This window comes from Xenia sp. Carnegie-2017, unplaced genomic scaffold (genome assembly GCF_021976095.1).
Source record: "Xenia sp. Carnegie-2017 unplaced genomic scaffold, XeniaSp_v1 HiC_scaffold_3, whole genome shotgun sequence".
Classification (NCBI taxonomy): Eukaryota; Metazoa; Cnidaria; class Anthozoa; order Malacalcyonacea; family Xeniidae; genus Xenia; species Xenia sp. Carnegie-2017.
The window spans coordinates 1,545,688-1,562,640 of NW_025813493.1; the positions used below are offsets into that span (position 1 = coordinate 1,545,688).

A 16,953-nucleotide genomic window follows, 5' to 3' on the forward strand; every position below is an offset into this window, starting at 1 on the left:
TTTGGACGTTTTTGTCTTACAATCTATTTTCATGAGTTTTTTTTATTTAAGACTGATTTCAAGCCCAAGTAATTGTTTAAATGATGTAAGAAACAATAAAGACTTAAATTTAACACCCAAGAAGTTTGATAAGAATAGACAAACGGCAAAAATGTCCAAATTAGACACTTTGCACTTTGAACTTAATGTTTATCAAATTTTCTATAATTTTGGAAGGAAGAACAACCGTTTACTAAGGCAATGTAACTTTGAACTTTTTAACGTCTTTCTATTTTATGAACATTAGTGTGGGAGTTTTTTGAAGTCTTAGATTATTATGTCAAATAGATAAATATTTACCTACCGTTTGAGTCAGGAGTGATACTGTGTATTGCTACAGCCAAATCAAGATAAGCGTTGCTTACAGGAAGAAAATATTTACGTCTCGTACGTTGATCTGTTGTGTTATGGACACTAACGACAATTCGTCCAACACTAGTCATGATATAAATAAAATCACCAAATACTGCCATGGGACCTCCTGAAGTTCCAAAATCAACTACATTATGTGAGTAGTAATCAACAGAAAAAATATTTCCGTTTGAAACTCGCCAATAAATCTTCTCTTTAGCCATGTCAAGCGTTAGATCAAGTGCTATTGACTGAAGTGAAACTGAAAAAATATGATGTTTATTTGCAGTGATGCTCCATAACCATAAGAAACGTTCTGTACTTTCTGCTAAGAATAGATACCTTAATAAAAATATTTGTTATTTACATTAGTCTTCTCTATACGTACTGAAATACATAAACAATTGGCAAGCTAATAGATTCAAGAAAGGAAAAATAGAATACTTTTTTAGTTTAGACAAAGATGTTGTCAAAGTATTCAGAACTACCTTCATATATAGACGGTTTAATGGAACATATTCATAAAATTTGATAATATAGCAACTTAAAGCTGTTGTAACTAACAGGAAAAGATCACCTTTATCATTTGAAATCTCTTTTAAAAATGAACTAAAATATATGAAGTAATTAAACATTGCATGTGGTTCAGAACATAATAATAAATGTAATATGTTATTTTTATTCACATAACTTCTATAATGATTGGTATTGTTTGCGATTATTGTCAGAATGAGTAATGCTGTAGTTTTGAGTGGCTGCTGAATGAATTGTGTTGGTAATTGATAATGCTGAAAATCAGCTGATGCGTGGAAATTTTGTTCGAATTGAAAATTTAGTCTTGGTAAATGATATGCATCATCTCACGTAGATATAAAATTAAGAAAGCTTTGTTATTTCAATTTTAAGCTTTCTTAATTTTTCAGTTTCATCTTGCATAAAAATTAGCAGCTCCTTGGATGGATCATCGTCCACAAATGTCTTTAAAAGAGCTATAGCTTCAAAAACATTGTCTTTTGTTGATAGTTTTTTTATGTTTGTTTGGACAAACGATTTTTTATAACTACCTTAACCTTCTCTTTTCAATTGTCAAATTTTTTCATTGTTTTTCTGAAAAATCAGAAGAAGATTGACACTGGAGCTAACGCTATTGGTATTATTTAAAAATGACGATTCTATCGCCATGTCATGTTCGTGTTTTTAAGAATCTTGGATTGGACAACCTGCAAAAACTGCTTGAACACTATGGCCTTTACTTTATCGAAAATGTTTGATGCAACTGGCAGTTTTGATTAATATCGCAGCATAATTGCATTCTCCAATACATTTCTTAAATATATTACGCATTTGAATAACAGCAAAGTCCATGTCTTCTTGTCGTTCATTGCACCTTGCCCCGAGCTCTTTAAAAACTTTCTCGTATATATTACCGTTTTTTTGGCTTTTTGTGTTCGTGAAACTTAATTTTTTCTTTAATATGATAACAATTAATGCCTAACATAAAGTTTTAATTAGCGCCATAGAAATAGACCAAAAGCTGTAAAATTGAATTTATACTGACGTTTCGTCCTTACTCAAGACATATTCAGGCAAGTAATAATTTATAATGAGATTTTAAGACAAGAAATTGTATTTACAAAAGGTGTTAAATTACGACGAAAGGAGGCGGTGTCAAATTGATTACATGATAAAGACGTTGGGAAGTAAAATTTAGTGAAGTTAAGAAAGGTTAAGTGGAATGGGAACTCCTTGCACGAAGAGTGAAGGCTTGTATTTATTAATTAGAAGGCTCTCATGAATGCAGAGTTCATAGGAATCGTTAGAAGAGGAAATCATTTTAAAGTCGTGAATTATTTATAACATATTCAGAAAGTTCTCGCTCCACAAGGCTTTAAAGCCAATTTCTTTTTAATCACATGATTATTATCTTCAGATTCATCATCAGTGGAGCAGCTACAGACCTAACGTTTGCCTAAACTACACTAAAAAACACTGCATGGACTAAAGGTCGTGGAATGATTTTCCATTCAGGTGATTTGATTGGATGTGTGATTGGATTTATTAAAGGGAAGTGTGCAGCCACTTAATTTGTAGCTTTCGACTTTTCAATATACTCTGCCATTCAATGCAAGTTAAAAGAAGGCTTGAAAAACTATAAACTTGATTTATTGATTATGTTTTTTTTAATTGCCACATTTTTGAAAACTAAAATCCATTTTATATTTTTCATGTAACTACGTTGAATGTGTGTAGTTCTTTTATCTTCATTACAAAACGAAAAGTTGAGGTTTTTACGTTCACCACATTCGTGAATATTTTAAAACTTTATTGCCATTCCGTATTGAGATTGTTGCACATCTCTTACCCTGCCTCAAAAAAAGTATACAAAAGAGCACAGTATAGCAACAAACAATGCTCCCAATTTGTTCAAATCTTTGTGTAGGGCATATCTTATTAAGCATATGATTACCATGGAGGCGTCAAGCAAATTGCTTTTTCTGATAAAGAAAAGCCCTCTTAGGTGGTTAGCCGAAGCCAGTAATGGAATTAAATGTACAACACTAAGTTGCACAGTGAAGTTGTACTACTTTTTTGTAGGTTGTGGAAAGCCAAGGTTCTGTGAGTATTTGACTAAAATTTTTATGTGCAAAGTAATTATTTAATATTTTAATTCAGTTTCTACCGCTCTGTTTTATTTCATTTAATGACTTCATCATATATAAACATTGATCCCTCCGTTGTTACCTTTTTTGTAAAAGCTCTTTGGTTGCCCAACATAAATATCGCTGTCGATTTTTGAAATTTCAGGATCTGCATGTTATTTTCTACTGCATGTGTGCTGAATAATCACACGAAACGTGTTCATTATTGCAGTTGGTTTAAAATGCCTTATAGTCACGCAATAAAATTTTGCTGGCCAAATCTCTCCGAAAGACGTTGATTTTAATAAAAATCGGTCGAACTATATGACGTTTGTTTCTTTATAGCCAACAAAATACTTAATATTCGCTCCCTCGGGAAAAAGCGAGTTTTGATTTCCCTGGAAAATCGATATTTTTTTCTATTATTAAACCTTTAAATAACAAACCATAATACGGACTTATAAAATTCAACTTTTCTATTAAATTAAAACACCGTCTCTAAAAACAAAAACTCTTACCTTACTTAAGAAAACCCTCCAATAGATTGACATAGTTTATTAATTTTACGCTTACAAGTAAATAAAAAGAATTTCAATATCGCCTTACCCATGTTTTGAGTCAAATGCAATGCTGGAAAATTGTAAGCCTGGTTGAAGCCTCATAACACTTGTAATGTTCTTTTTCAAATAAATTTGGTAGATAATGTTCGTGGAGTCAATGTAAAAGATACGACGGCCAATCCAGTCAACTGTAATATCATGAACACAAACATTTTTCGCAAAAATTTCGTTTCTAGTCAAGTCAAGATTTCCCCGTTTGATGTCATTGTCATCAATGTAGTAAAGCACATTCTCAAGTACATCAATTTCTATGTCATTATATCTTGATGCATGGTCAGATTTATTCTTACTGGAGCCATTAATAGTGCTGACATAAATATCTCCAGTAATAGAATCAACAGAGTATATTTTATCAAAGCTCATAATAATCAAATATGGCTTTGGATAAATATCTAAATAGATAATAAAAAAACTATAAATAACAACATGGAGAGTGGATTAAGAAAATGCAAATTATTATAGACTTTATGATCATAATATTTTGTGAAAGACCAGAATAAGTATTTTTGAAAGAATTTTTCACTGTAGAAATATTACTAATAACTGAAATTAGATTGGCTGCACAACTTCTACCTATTTTTGTTGAATATTGTTTTTGGTGCTATGAACAAGAAACTATGAAAATTTGTCAAATCTAAAGATTATACCTTTGTAAAACACATTTCTGTTTGCATTAGCATCATTTCTTTGTTGTATTGTTTTACTTCCTTGCATGCAGTTGTGTTATCGTCATTGCCATTTTTATCAACGCAAGTTTCCATCCATTCTTTAACGTTCTCTTTTAATGTCTCTAAGCTTTCCTTGCAGATTGATATGTCGTCATTACCATTTACTATTTGGCCACTAATAGACAGGATTATGAGAGCCCCAAGAATCGCTTTTGTTGAGCTTGATATCATCTTTATTTTCTATTTATTAGAAGATGGACGATTACTAATTTTTTAAAGCTTTTGTAGTAAAACATTTACTTTATTTATGAAAGGCTTATCATCATTATAATCATATAATTATTTGATCTTAAACTTTTATTGCTATCTAAATCAAGTATGGATTTCTATAATTATGTAACATTTAAACTTCCTTCTCCAAAAAGTATTTTAACGTTTGCTTTCAGATAATTTATGATGATTGGATATTATTGCAATAGATTAGACAAATTGCTCATTATAAAGACTCATGTTTACAACAATTCATATAAGTAGAGTTCACCCGCCTAGAACGTGTTTTGAATTAATAGATGTAAGGTTTCAAGAAAACGAAAGCATGGAAAGAAATAAAACATTTCAATGTCCACTATAAGGAAATGACGCAGTATATGAAATTCACCAAGAGCGGTTTAGAAAAAATTTAAAATGGGTTGATTTCAAATTTGCTCATGTTAACTCAGTTTACCAGATGAATGGGAAAGACGTATTGCTTAACTAAGCCAGCAAAATGAAATGCCAAATAATCTGTTGCGCAGTGTTTAACAGACTCGCTGGAAATTCTGTAACTATATGTCGTTTAGTTACAGAAATGGAGGCCGTTAAACAATACATGATATTCTGCTTTACAGCATCTGTTAGTCGTATAGAGAAGTTCGACTCTCATAATTATATAAATTCTGAATTGAATGAAATTTATGAGTATTTTGACAGAACTGCTAAAGTAAAGAAAATTTAAAAAGCTAAATAGAGGAATGCAACTTTGCAGTGCAGTATTAAAAAAATTCTTACTCCTTGAAATATTTTGTTTTAGACAATTAAAAGGCATTTGCCATTTGTCAAAAATATTCTTGCAATATTGAATAATTGTAGCAAATGAAACAAGAGACGAAAAATGTATCATTTGTTTTACATGCATTCCTTGCTTTTTAAAATGACTTCTGTATTGATGTTTGATGATGATTTGCCCCATTTCAATTTGTTGAATTATGTACCTCTCTTTCTTTATTATTCCCCTCAATCCTAAAGCTTAGTTTTAATGTCCAATCAAACATGCATTCAAGTTTTTTTTACTATCATTCTCATGTAAAAACGTAAAACAGTATGCAAATATTTTATCATTTTTAAATGTCTATGATAGTTAACAAACAATTTTTTTGTTATCTCGATTTAGATAAAAATCCTTAATGATGGTTGCTTCATATATTTTGATGTAGCTACTATTTTCTCTGGCGTATCATTGGAAATATGATATAATATATTTCCAGACATTCATAAATATAAATAAGTAGAACTTTATCTTTAGTTGTGATCAATCAATTCGTTTTTGTTTTCATCATAAGGATAAACATAAAATGATAAAAAGATTTGAGAAACGGTAAAAGATTTTTAAAAAATTTTAGACTAGTCAAATTACCAAATGGGAGCTAAGTATATATGATGATTAGCTGCGCTACTCTAAACTACAGAAAATGTTTAAAAAAACATACAAAAATGTTTCATAATGCTTTAAGTATTTTATAAGATAAAGATTGTGTTAGATTATCTGTTGGATTACGTATAAGCATGACTATGATAAATGAAATGTATGGTCTTGATAAGGAAGTTAAATCCATAAGAGCTATTGTTTTTGCATTATGTGATAGGCTCTGAATTTTAGGTTTTCTTTATGTTTTCTTTGCTTACCATTGAAGAGGCAATTTGGCTATCAATAAAATTTCTCTTTTGAATTCTGACGAGTTGTTTTCTATTCTTCTCAAACAGCAGCTTAGAAAAAATACAACTGAAGCAGAAATTGTCTTGTCCTAAAGTGCTAGTAATATTGGCATTTTGAATTTTGACATTAACACAAGACAAGTACTTTTCTGTGGACGGAGACACAAATTTTGATGATTTTTCATCATTTTTGGGATAAAGAGCCATAATTGCGGAAATTTAGTGTAAGAAAAAATATGCAACAAAAATATTGTTTCAACAATTCCAAGAAATATCATTTACATTGAAAATAACAAACCAAATTATTTTAATTTCTTATAAAAACACTCGGGGAAAAAATATGTTTACGATGACGTTATTCAAATTGGTCAAATATTTCAAGTGTCTCTATAAACTAAAAAAAATGTGCACTGCAGATGTTAGTTTTCGCTCATTGATAAGATACTATAAAGCCGAAAAGGAGTATTGTCTATAATCAACTTTTGTTCAATTTTGATAGCTCATTATAACTTGGTTTACCTACTTTTTACTTAACCTAACATGAAACTTTCTAAAGTATATCAAATTCAAACAAGGCTAGTTTCTTAAGTTAAATATCTTTATACATCCCATTTCACATGATTTTAATTTCTTATGTTTTTAATAAATTTAGTTTCTTTTAATGTATTCATTCTCTTTCCTCTCTCAAAAACGCAGAAAATAAGGACAAAAAAGACACATTAGTGGTTGCAGACCCCCTCATTTATATTTTCAGAGCACAATTTTCGACTTACATTTTACATGATATACATGATATTGTGTTTGAAACATCTGTCAGTCGTAAAGAGAAGTTCGACTCTTATACTTATATAAGTTCTGAATTAAATGAAATTTATGAGCATTTCGACAGAATTGCTAATGTAAAAAAAAAGTCTAAAGAACTAAATAGAGGAATTCAACTTTAAGTATCAAAAAGTTTTAATTCTTCAAATATTTTGTTTCAGACAATTAAAAGGAGTTTTCCATCTGTTGAAAATATTCTTGCAATATTGAATAATTGTAGCAAAAGAAACAAGAGACGAAAAATGTATCATTTATTTTGCATGCATTCCTTGCTTTTTAAAATGACTTCTGTATTGATGTTTGATGATGATTTTCCCCATTTCAATTTGTTGAATTATGTACCTCTCTTTCATTATCATTTCCCTCAATCATAAGTCTTAGTTTTAATGTCCAATCAAATAGTATTTATCACACATGCATTCAAGTTTTAGTTTACTATCATTCTCATGTAAAAACGTAAAACACTTTGCAAATATTTTATAATTTTTAAATGTCTATGATAGTTGGAAAACATTTTTTTGTTATCTGTATTCAGAACAAAAATACTTAATGATGGTTGCTTCAAATATTTTTGATGTAGCTACTATTTTCTCTGTCGTATCAATGGAAATATGATATAATACATTTACATACATTCATAAATATCAATTAGTAGAACTTTATCATTGGTTGTGATCAATCAATTCGTTTTTGTTTTTATCATAAGGATAAATATAAAATGACAAAAAGATTTGCGAAACAGTAAAAGTTTTTTTAAGAATTTTAAGTCAGTCAAACTACCAAATGGCAGCTACGTATATATGATGCATGGTTGCGCTATTTTTAACTATAGAAAATGTTTAAAAAAACATACAATAATGTTTCATAATGCTTTAAGTATTTTATAAGATAAAGATTGTGTTAGATTATCTGTTGGATTACGTATAAGCATGACTATGATAAATGAAATGTATGGTATTGATAAGGAAGTTTATTCCATAAGAGCTATTGTTCTTAAATTTTGTGATAAGCTCTGAATTTAAGGTTTTCTTTATGTTTTCATTACTTACCATTGAAGAGGCAATTTGGCTATCAATAAAATTTCTCTTTGGAATTCTGACGAGTCGTTTTCTATTCTTCTCAAACAGCAGCTTAGAAAAAATATAACTGAAGCAGAAACTGTCTTGTCTTAAAGTGCTAGTAATGTTGGCTTTTTGAAATTTGATATCGACACAAGACAAGTACTTTTCTTTGGACGGGGACACAAATTTTGATGATTTTCAATTATACTTTGGATAAAGAGCCGTAATTGCAGAAATTTAGTGTCAGAAAAAATATGCAACAAAAATATTGTTTCAACAATTCGAAGAAATACCTTTTACATTGAAAATAACAGACCAAATTATTTTAATTCCTTATAACAACACCCCGGGAAGAAATATGTTTATTTTGACGTTATTCAAATTGGTCAACTATTTCAAGTGTCTCTATAAACTAAAAGAAAAATGTGCACTGCAGGTGTTAGTTTCCGTTCATAGATAAAATACTATAAAGCAAAAAAGGAGTATTGTCTATAAGCAACTTTTGTTTAATTCTATACCTCATTATAATATGATTTACCCCCTTTTTACTTAACCTAACATAAACTTTCCAAAGTACATCATATTCAAACAACGTTAGTTTCTAAGATAATTAGCTCTATACATCACATTTCACATGATTTTAATTTCTAATGTTTTTAACAAGTTTAGTTCATTTTAACGTATTACTTCCCTTTCCTCTCTCAAGATGCGGAAAATAAGGACAATAAAAGACAAATTAATGGTTGCGACTCCCCCCCTAAACATTTTCAGAGAAAAGTTAAGACTTACAATTTCATAAGTTACAATCCTCATACAGGTAAGTGTTTTTTCGTTTTCACCGAATGTATAAAAGCAAAGTTTCTGCACATACTTTTTTATTTTTCTATCATAAATTATGGCGTACTACGTATGTTTGTGTCTTGTTAACATAATGTCAAATCTAAGTTATTTGGGCCCATTACTTGTGCAATATGTATAAATGTACATCATTAGATTATACTTTGGAACAATTTTTCTGAAAATAATAATGATTTTCTACAATTCTGTTTTAAAAATATTACATTGTCATTGAATGCAAAAACATTCTCTCAAATTTAATCAGTTTCTACAATAAAAAACGCTTTCTGAAAACAAATCTGCAAAGAAATGTCTCTTTTGTTACGTTGCTTTTGAGTCAGATTGTGTGACAGGGAATATTTAATACTGATTGCAAAAAAATATAAACACCTCTTAAAAAAATTCTTTTTAATGTTTAAATTATTCAACAGCTTAATCCCATTGACGTAATTATATTAGCGTGCTTTAAATTTGCATTGAAATTCTCACGAAGAAACGCATATAATATTGCAGTTAAGTTGTTCATTCTCTTCTTTGAGTCACGCAACGTCAACAAGAGTTGTGAATTTTTAGATTTGAGAAGCCAGTTAGAGAAGTCATAGGACGTAGATGTGGCTCTAACACGCCTTTTTAGAGATTGTACTTTATTCATCATGTTTCTAATAAATTTTGCTTCGTCAGGTAGCAATGAACCCAATTTATTCATCTTTTATGCTTTAACATCCATCCAAAAATACTTTAGAAAATTCTCTATGCATGATGCCTTATAATATTTTTCTTGCATTTACGCAGCATAATAGAAACGCTTTACCTGCTGCTTTAATATTTAAATTTTAAAAATTGTTTGTGTGGGAGAATAAATTAGTTTTTTCTTCTAGCAGCTGAAAAGCTGTTTTGTAAATTTCCAATTGACTATATTTACAATGTATGGATCTCTGCAAAGTAAGAAATTTCATTATAATTTTGCTATTGTTCAACCGAATAGTTTTTGATATATTACAGAGTTAAACTTTCACTAGTTGACAGAGGTCATTTTAATAAAATATGTTGTCATGTAGCAATGTAAACTATTTGTTACAAAGAATTCGTTGCTAATGTCCTTTTTTGTGGACATTTAAATGTCACTCAATCTATTCACTTCTCTTCAAACCATGCAATCACAGATCTGATGCAGAAAAATAACTGAACAACAAACACACTAGGAAATCTATTTGAAAAATAAGGCCAAAACTCCTTTGTTAAAGATTGACTGTTTTTTTGGTTTCGCGTTCATAATTTGCCAGCAAAGTAAGAGATACTTCAAAGAGTGATTTACTACAAAAACCAACCTATGCAGCTATCTTTATCTTGCAGCAATGAACATTCCAACAAACAGACTAATCAAAGTGCTTGTTCAACACGACAATATCATAGAGCATGACACGTCATGTAAAAACAGATGGATTTAATTATATACTTTGTACTGCATGTCACAAGGTGGTTTATGGTTCTGCTATCGAAAAAATGCTTCCGCCAATACCTTTATGAACATTTAAAGAATAAATTACCCCCGACTTTCTTTTCTACTTCCCGAAACAGCTTGAGACAACAAATAAAGTTGATATTCTACGGAATATCTTATCTTGCATTCAATATAGATTCACTGGAGAATGTTATCGATTTTGAAAAACTTTGAATAATTTATGGCTCGGAAAAGAAAATTTAAAAATGTCCCAGTGTACAACATAGCAAGCTTTCCTAGTTTTAACAGATCTTTAAGCCAGCTATTATTCCATCCATTAACTGAGTGTGACACAGTGTCTTATTTTGGAGGGTGTGACAAAAGAAAACTGCATTGGTTGCCTGGAAATTAATTAATCCTTAACGGACTATTGAACTAAACAATTACATCGTCAGAAAAAACATCACAAAGCAATCTATGGACGTTATTGAGAGGTCTGTGTTGCTGTTATTTCATCGAATGAAAAGGAAACTGATACAAACTGATTAAATATGCATGCAAAGGAAAAGTCAGTGCAAGTACTTTAAAGGCAATCTTTATTTAAACTGTGCTTTCTAATATGACTTTTATCCATTGCATTTTTACGACAGCTGTACGACCAATTTCGTATGAAAAATCAGTTTCCTCGTATTCACAATTTTTTGATTGGAATTTACTGAACTGATTAGCAAATAGTTCATGTTAAATCGATGCAGATAAATGAACCTGTAAAATTGTCTGAATGTTCTGTTTTAAGAGCATGATACACTACTCAAGTTGAAAAAGCTAGATGTCAACAAAGTACAATATTTCTGGCAATAAACGCAGGAATTGACCAAGTGACCATTTTACACAAACTGTTATCGACGCCTTTCCTTTATCGTGTTCCAGGCAATTGTATTCGAGAAAATGCAAAATTCAACGCTTGAAACAGGCCTTATTATGCGATGCCCGATGTTACTAAAAGATGTTAGATACAACAACATTTCACGTAGTGATTAGCCGCTGACCGTGCGAGTACGGGCAGATTAAGAAAAAAGGTACGTTTGGCGTACATATGGATTTAATTTTAAAAAGACAAAATACTATTAACAAGTCTTCAATTTACCTATTGATATTATTCTAATTGAGAGTCAAGCACAATCCTTAATTAACATATTCATAATCACTATACATAAATTTAAAAGTTGCTTTTTATCGAGGAGATAAAGTGAATTTAACTGAATGAAAATGAACTATTAGTTTAAAAAATTTACGATAATCGTAAAACAGAGGGAAATGAGAGCAAAGATGAGCCTAACGTCCATGGTCCTAGCTTTATACTGTTCGATCATTAATGTTTTACTTGTATTCTCCTACCTCTATGGTCCTAGCTTTATACTGTTCGATCACTAATGTTTTACTTCTATTCTCCTACTACCTCCACCGTCTTTATACCGGCTGATCTTTAATGTAATAATTCTACTCTCATCTGTCGAAAATCATTTGACTAAGAAACACACAACTTGAATAAAAATTTTTTATATATTCATAAATATACCAAATAATAATTGAAAACCATATTTAGGGTTGATACAGTATGAAAAAAATCGTATACAGTCAAGAAACTTAGACACTTCTCAAAAGCCAAGACCTCTTATATGTGAAGACACATTTACGACCTTTCGTTAGCGGAGGTGAATACCAAAACAACATTCACAAACAACATTGTAAACTGTTGTAAGCGGTTGCACTTGATCTATTTTCAGTCGAATTAGTAATTATCCCGACAAATGGACATATTACGGTATATAAATAGATGTTGTTTTATAATGCATGTAAATTCTTTCGTCTTCTTCATTTTTCTTCATGAACCACTATAGTTTTTTCTCCAGGTTTGCGCATTTATGCTCCTCAAAGAAAATTTTTTCATGTCATGTGAGCTTTAAGCATTGTGTCTGTACAATGACAATATACATGATGAATTTGTTATATGATAACGTCTATGGACTCAAACGTTTCACTGTACAGATGTTGGACTTTTCAGTCGTTATCAAGCATATAATCATATTTCAAAACATTGTAAAAACAGTCATATTTAAAAAAAATTTTATAATTATGCAAAAATTAACAAACATCTCATAAGCGGACACCTCCGACAACAGAACACCAAGTCTTGGTCTCAAGGGTGTCCTTTTACGGTAAGTTCGATTGCATTCATTAAATATAAAAATGATTTAAAACGTCTATGCCTATATAAAGTAAAGAATGTTCTGAATTTTCTTCCTTGATGTTTTCCATCGTTACAAACATTTGCTGGCAAGGATGAAACTATCAAAGACAATATTGGTCATTTTACGATCGTGATTAACACTTAACGTATCTACGTCATTCGCATTGAATATTAAAGTTCATTACATGTTATTTTGCTATGTCATGATTTCTTTGCACGAAATTTTCAAAACATGTCTCGCATACATTTTACTTTTCTTTCAAGGATCAGGCATGGCAATTTTTTGTGAGAGAAAATTTCTGGTTGTTGGTCCGTTAATCATGTGTATTCAGTTATTCCTGGCATTTGAAATGTCCCATGAAAACAGAGAACAGGAAATATTTTACCGTGATTTTACGCTTTTTAAAGAACAAAAATGCAAATTAAGAACTTTTAAGTACACTTAATGAATAAATCAATCTTCCATGTCAAATAACGGTAGATACAATGGACGACAATGCAAATGTGGCCTATGGAGCGTTGCCTGAGAGACTCTACGCCATCGAAGAAGGTAAAGTCGCATACTTGGGTTGACAGGGACCAATGAATTCATCAATGAATGTAGCACGTGACTGGCTAGAGTCATATCGCGAGAAAACACATTTAGAAGATGCACAATCTAACCCAGCGAGCAAGAACTGTACAGAACGCAAACTTCGTATGACATTTTGACATATTTTGGCATTGAGGTCGAGACTGTTGCTTCTTTTTCCCTAAACCTTTTTTAAGCGATTGACAATGCCCTAATGTATGATAATGTACAGATATGGAAAAACATATTTCAAAAGTGAGATTTTTACAAGGATGCGTCGACAAAGGAACTTTGAAAACATATACACATGCATATTTTTCTCGTAACTTACAAAAGCTTAAAAATACAAGACAATGTAGGTTTCTATGCTTTTAGTATATCTAAACGTGGATCATGAATTCAATTGAAATGAATCGACTGTTAGGAGCAACCAAAGTAGAACATGCATATATATTTGAGATCACTGGGGAGTTTTGGTCAAAACAGGCAACCGAAACAATTGAAATCCATCGCAAATACCAGTTTTTGCATGTCAATACTTGGGCATCATTTAAGGTTAATGGCAAAAGTTTTAAATCGTAGGATAGACATGCAAACCTGCCACTTTTAAATCATTTTATAGACAATAGTGATGGAATTTAGTATGGATAAGTTTAAGGAGCCAGTATTGAAAGACATATAATTCTATTACGTATTGTATACAAAAATGAATCAGAAATAAATTTGAAAAAGGTAGAAACATTTTTATGAGGTACAGTTAACGCTCTTGAGGGCATTTGCGTGAAAGTTATATACTTAATGTGCAAGAGAGAACCAACAATTTAAATATGCAAATGATACAATGGTTGGCTACAAGCGCAAGCCAAAAACTAAGTTTCAAACGACTTTCTCTCCCTTAAAATTTGCAATAGACCGTATAATTTCACCATTCAACTGTCAAAAAGAACTGCTCAATTTTCTTATTTTATTTGGGAAGACGTTATAGCCTATAATACAAATTTACATTCTGTTGTTAATCATATTTAACCACGGTTAGATGTCCTACAATAGTCACAAATGACATTTGACGTATATATATATGTTTGTAGATGTAGATCACCATGACAATAAAGTCCTAAGAAGGACTGTTCGTGTTGATGTTGACTGACGTTTCGACAACCTTAGCGGTAGTCATCTTCAGAGTTCCAGGTTCAAACCATTCACTTTAAGACATATATAGTCGAACTTCATTCCAACAGCACTTAGTGAAAGAAAAATTATTTAATGGATAAGAAGAATCTAAACAAATTACTGAATTATACGTCCAAAGCCAAGAATCAATGTTGAATGTCGTGGAATGGTATTGGTAAGGTCAAAAGATCAATGCTACTCCAAAAGCGAACTAGCTTGTGAAGTGGGTAACAGCTAAAGAAATGTCAGTGACTATGTAGAGAGTAAGAACTGTGGAAACTATGGCCCAAAACTAAAATCCCAAGAATGATCAGTGGGAGAGTACCCACATTGCTTGGGGAAATTATCACGTGACAGCCTAAAATCCCTTCATAGGTATATAGCATGGCTGGAGGAGGGCTTACCAAATACTATTTAGTTGGTGGTTTTCATAGATTGACTTTACACTCTCCAACAATTGGCCGTAACGACATGTTTTGAGTGTTTTTTTACTGTATAATTACAATGTTTATTATACATTGAAATATTTACAAATCACCTACAACTCATTTCACATATTTTATTAAAACAGAGATAAAATATTTTGGTGTAAGTAAGTTGTTATTGAGAAAGCGTAACGTTATTGTGAAGTGGTTTTACCTTATGGTTTCTTGATAGTCCTACACGTAATGGCGGACCTGGATTCTTAATTTTAACACCGCCAAGACAAAAAGAACCGCTGGTTTTGTTTGTAAACAGTTTAGGTGAAGAAAATGTTGAGATTGTCCCCTCATTTTTCATATGCTTAACGCTCTCTTTAGAAGAATTTATAGGTGATGACTTTTTCTCCTTTGTACCAACAACAGGGGTGCATTTGTAGTCGGATGACTCTTTTTAAAACAAATGTGTATCAAAAATTTGTTATTATAAGCACTCGTCAGAAGAAAAACTAATAAGAATAACACGAAAGACAAGCTGCGAGCAAATGCAATTACGTATGTATTAAACTGTTTTGATATTTTGATTGTATAATCATGCCACATGCATTTTGGTTATTTCATTATATGCAAATAGGACACTTCAAATCAATGACAATTTTTATAAATACAAAAATAAAGCCTACCGGAAAACATATGACTCCCACCAGACATTTTCTTGCCGTTCTTTAGGTTCACAATTTTCTTTTCATTGGAATCACTTTCGACATCATTGTCATGAATCTTGTTCACTTTAGCACTACTCTTATCGCAGGTGTCACGTGCATCGCAGGTGTCGCGTGCATCATCATCTTAATTAGATTAAATGAGTAAGAGAGCAATCAGCATTATATGTACATGGTACTGCATCTTACATAATAATGATCATGTATTTTCATTTTTAATCACACACTACAACACCATGCAAAAAGTCAATTAGAAAGTTCATCACACCATTAAAAGTAGTACTACATGCAACACATCACTCACTATCTTCATAGGTACATCACTATCTTCATATGTACATCACTATCTTCATCAATACATCACCACCTTCATAAATCCCCACTCCACCTTTATGTATCCCCACCCTACCTTCATATATCCCCACCATCATACGTTCAAACCTTCCTTCATGCATCCACAACTTGATACATCCTTAACTTTATAAATACACATACACACCTTCATCCATACACACCTTCATATGTCCGCACCTTTAACCATTCCTAATTTTAAGGCTACCCAGTTATAACTGTGATTGAGGGATATATGCTACTATGTGCCTAAATTCAACAGTTAAATTCAGACCACTAAGAGTGGTGACTAGTTTATCAAACTCTGAGAAAATCCTTCTCTGTCCTCATTTAGGACAGTATAACAAAGTTGTCATTTTCAAAACTTGTGCTTTTGACTGATTACTCTGTAAGCATTATGAGTTTAAAATTAAGGGCTTTGTGATGGGGAAAAAGAGTCTTACTAAAAATGTAAATTTGAGGTCAATGTAAGACAGTATTATATAATGCTTAACAATGAAAAACTTTAAAAATTCTAAAATCATTGTTTGAATTGGATTTACTTCATTACTGCGTAGATTAGGGCAGCTTCCCAAACTTTTTCCTCTTCATGATGTAATCACTTTTCACAGTTTCATTTATAATTTTACATACCGATACCTTCACCATTTATTTTGATATGACTGCTTTCATTTTGTCCAACATCATTATCCTTTCTGTCATAAGGTGTATTCATTAGTGACATTTCAATTGCTTTTTCTATATCTCTTTGGTACAACTTTTCACGAACGGAAGGCCTTACAATAGAAAAAAAACTCATGACGTTGTTGTATCACACATTGAAGAAATTAGTGTGTACATTGGATTACACAAGGCAAAACAAAGGCTTATAAAGGATTAGAGATCTACTATAATATCTGTGTAAAACAGCATGATGCCCTTTAGCCAAAATTGAAAATCTATTTTTGGGTCACACCTTCTCTCACCTTTCTTTTCTTTGTTCATTTCCTTCTCTTTATGCTTCGCCTTCTTTGTTTGTGG

At 31.2% G+C, this 16,953-nt stretch overlaps 1 protein-coding gene and 1 long non-coding RNA gene across 4 annotated transcripts; one reads left to right on the forward strand and one right to left on the reverse strand.

Moving 5' to 3' along the window:
• Window positions 1–10,907: 10,907 nt before the first annotated feature.
• LOC124455033 lies at window positions 10,908–11,331 on the forward strand. The gene is made up of 2 exons (XR_006951668.1): window positions 10,908–10,943; window positions 11,246–11,331. It is a non-coding gene; the product is annotated as an uncharacterized LOC124455033 (long non-coding RNA).
• A 3,128-nt stretch (window positions 11,332–14,459) lies between these two features.
• LOC124455025 (RAD51-associated protein 1-like) lies at window positions 14,460–16,690 on the reverse strand. Of its 3 annotated transcripts, XM_047005774.1 has the most exons (4): window positions 16,567–16,690; window positions 15,544–15,708; window positions 15,081–15,310; window positions 14,460–14,511 (listed from the first exon to the last, which is right to left on the reverse strand). In XM_047005774.1, the coding sequence occupies exons 1-4, from the start codon at window positions 16,655–16,657 to the stop codon at window positions 14,476–14,478; spliced, it is 522 nt and encodes a 173-aa protein (XP_046861730.1). In that variant the 5' UTR covers window positions 16,658–16,690; the 3' UTR covers window positions 14,460–14,475. The 3 variants fall into 3 exon arrangements, with proteins under 3 accessions (XP_046861730.1, XP_046861731.1, XP_046861729.1); XM_047005775.1 differs by lacking the exon at window positions 14,460–14,511 and having other exon boundaries at window positions 14,901–15,310; window positions 16,573–16,690; XM_047005773.1 differs by lacking the exon at window positions 14,460–14,511 and having other exon boundaries at window positions 14,901–15,310.
• Between the last annotated feature and the right edge of the window lie 263 nt (window positions 16,691–16,953).

Excerpts from the sequence above, each read along its gene's own strand:
- LOC124455025 (XM_047005773.1), bottom strand. The coding sequence starts at position 16,657 with ATGTCACTAATGAATACACCTTATGACAGAAAGGATAATGATGTTGGA. Across the intron at positions 15,709-16,566 it reads AATAAATGGTGAAGGTATCG|ATGATGATGCACGCGACACC; the intron begins GTATGTAAAATT and ends AATCTAATTAAG. Across the intron at positions 15,311-15,543 it reads TGGGAGTCATATGTTTTCCG|AGTCATCCGACTACAAATGC; the intron begins GTAGGCTTTATT and ends TGTTTTAAAAAG.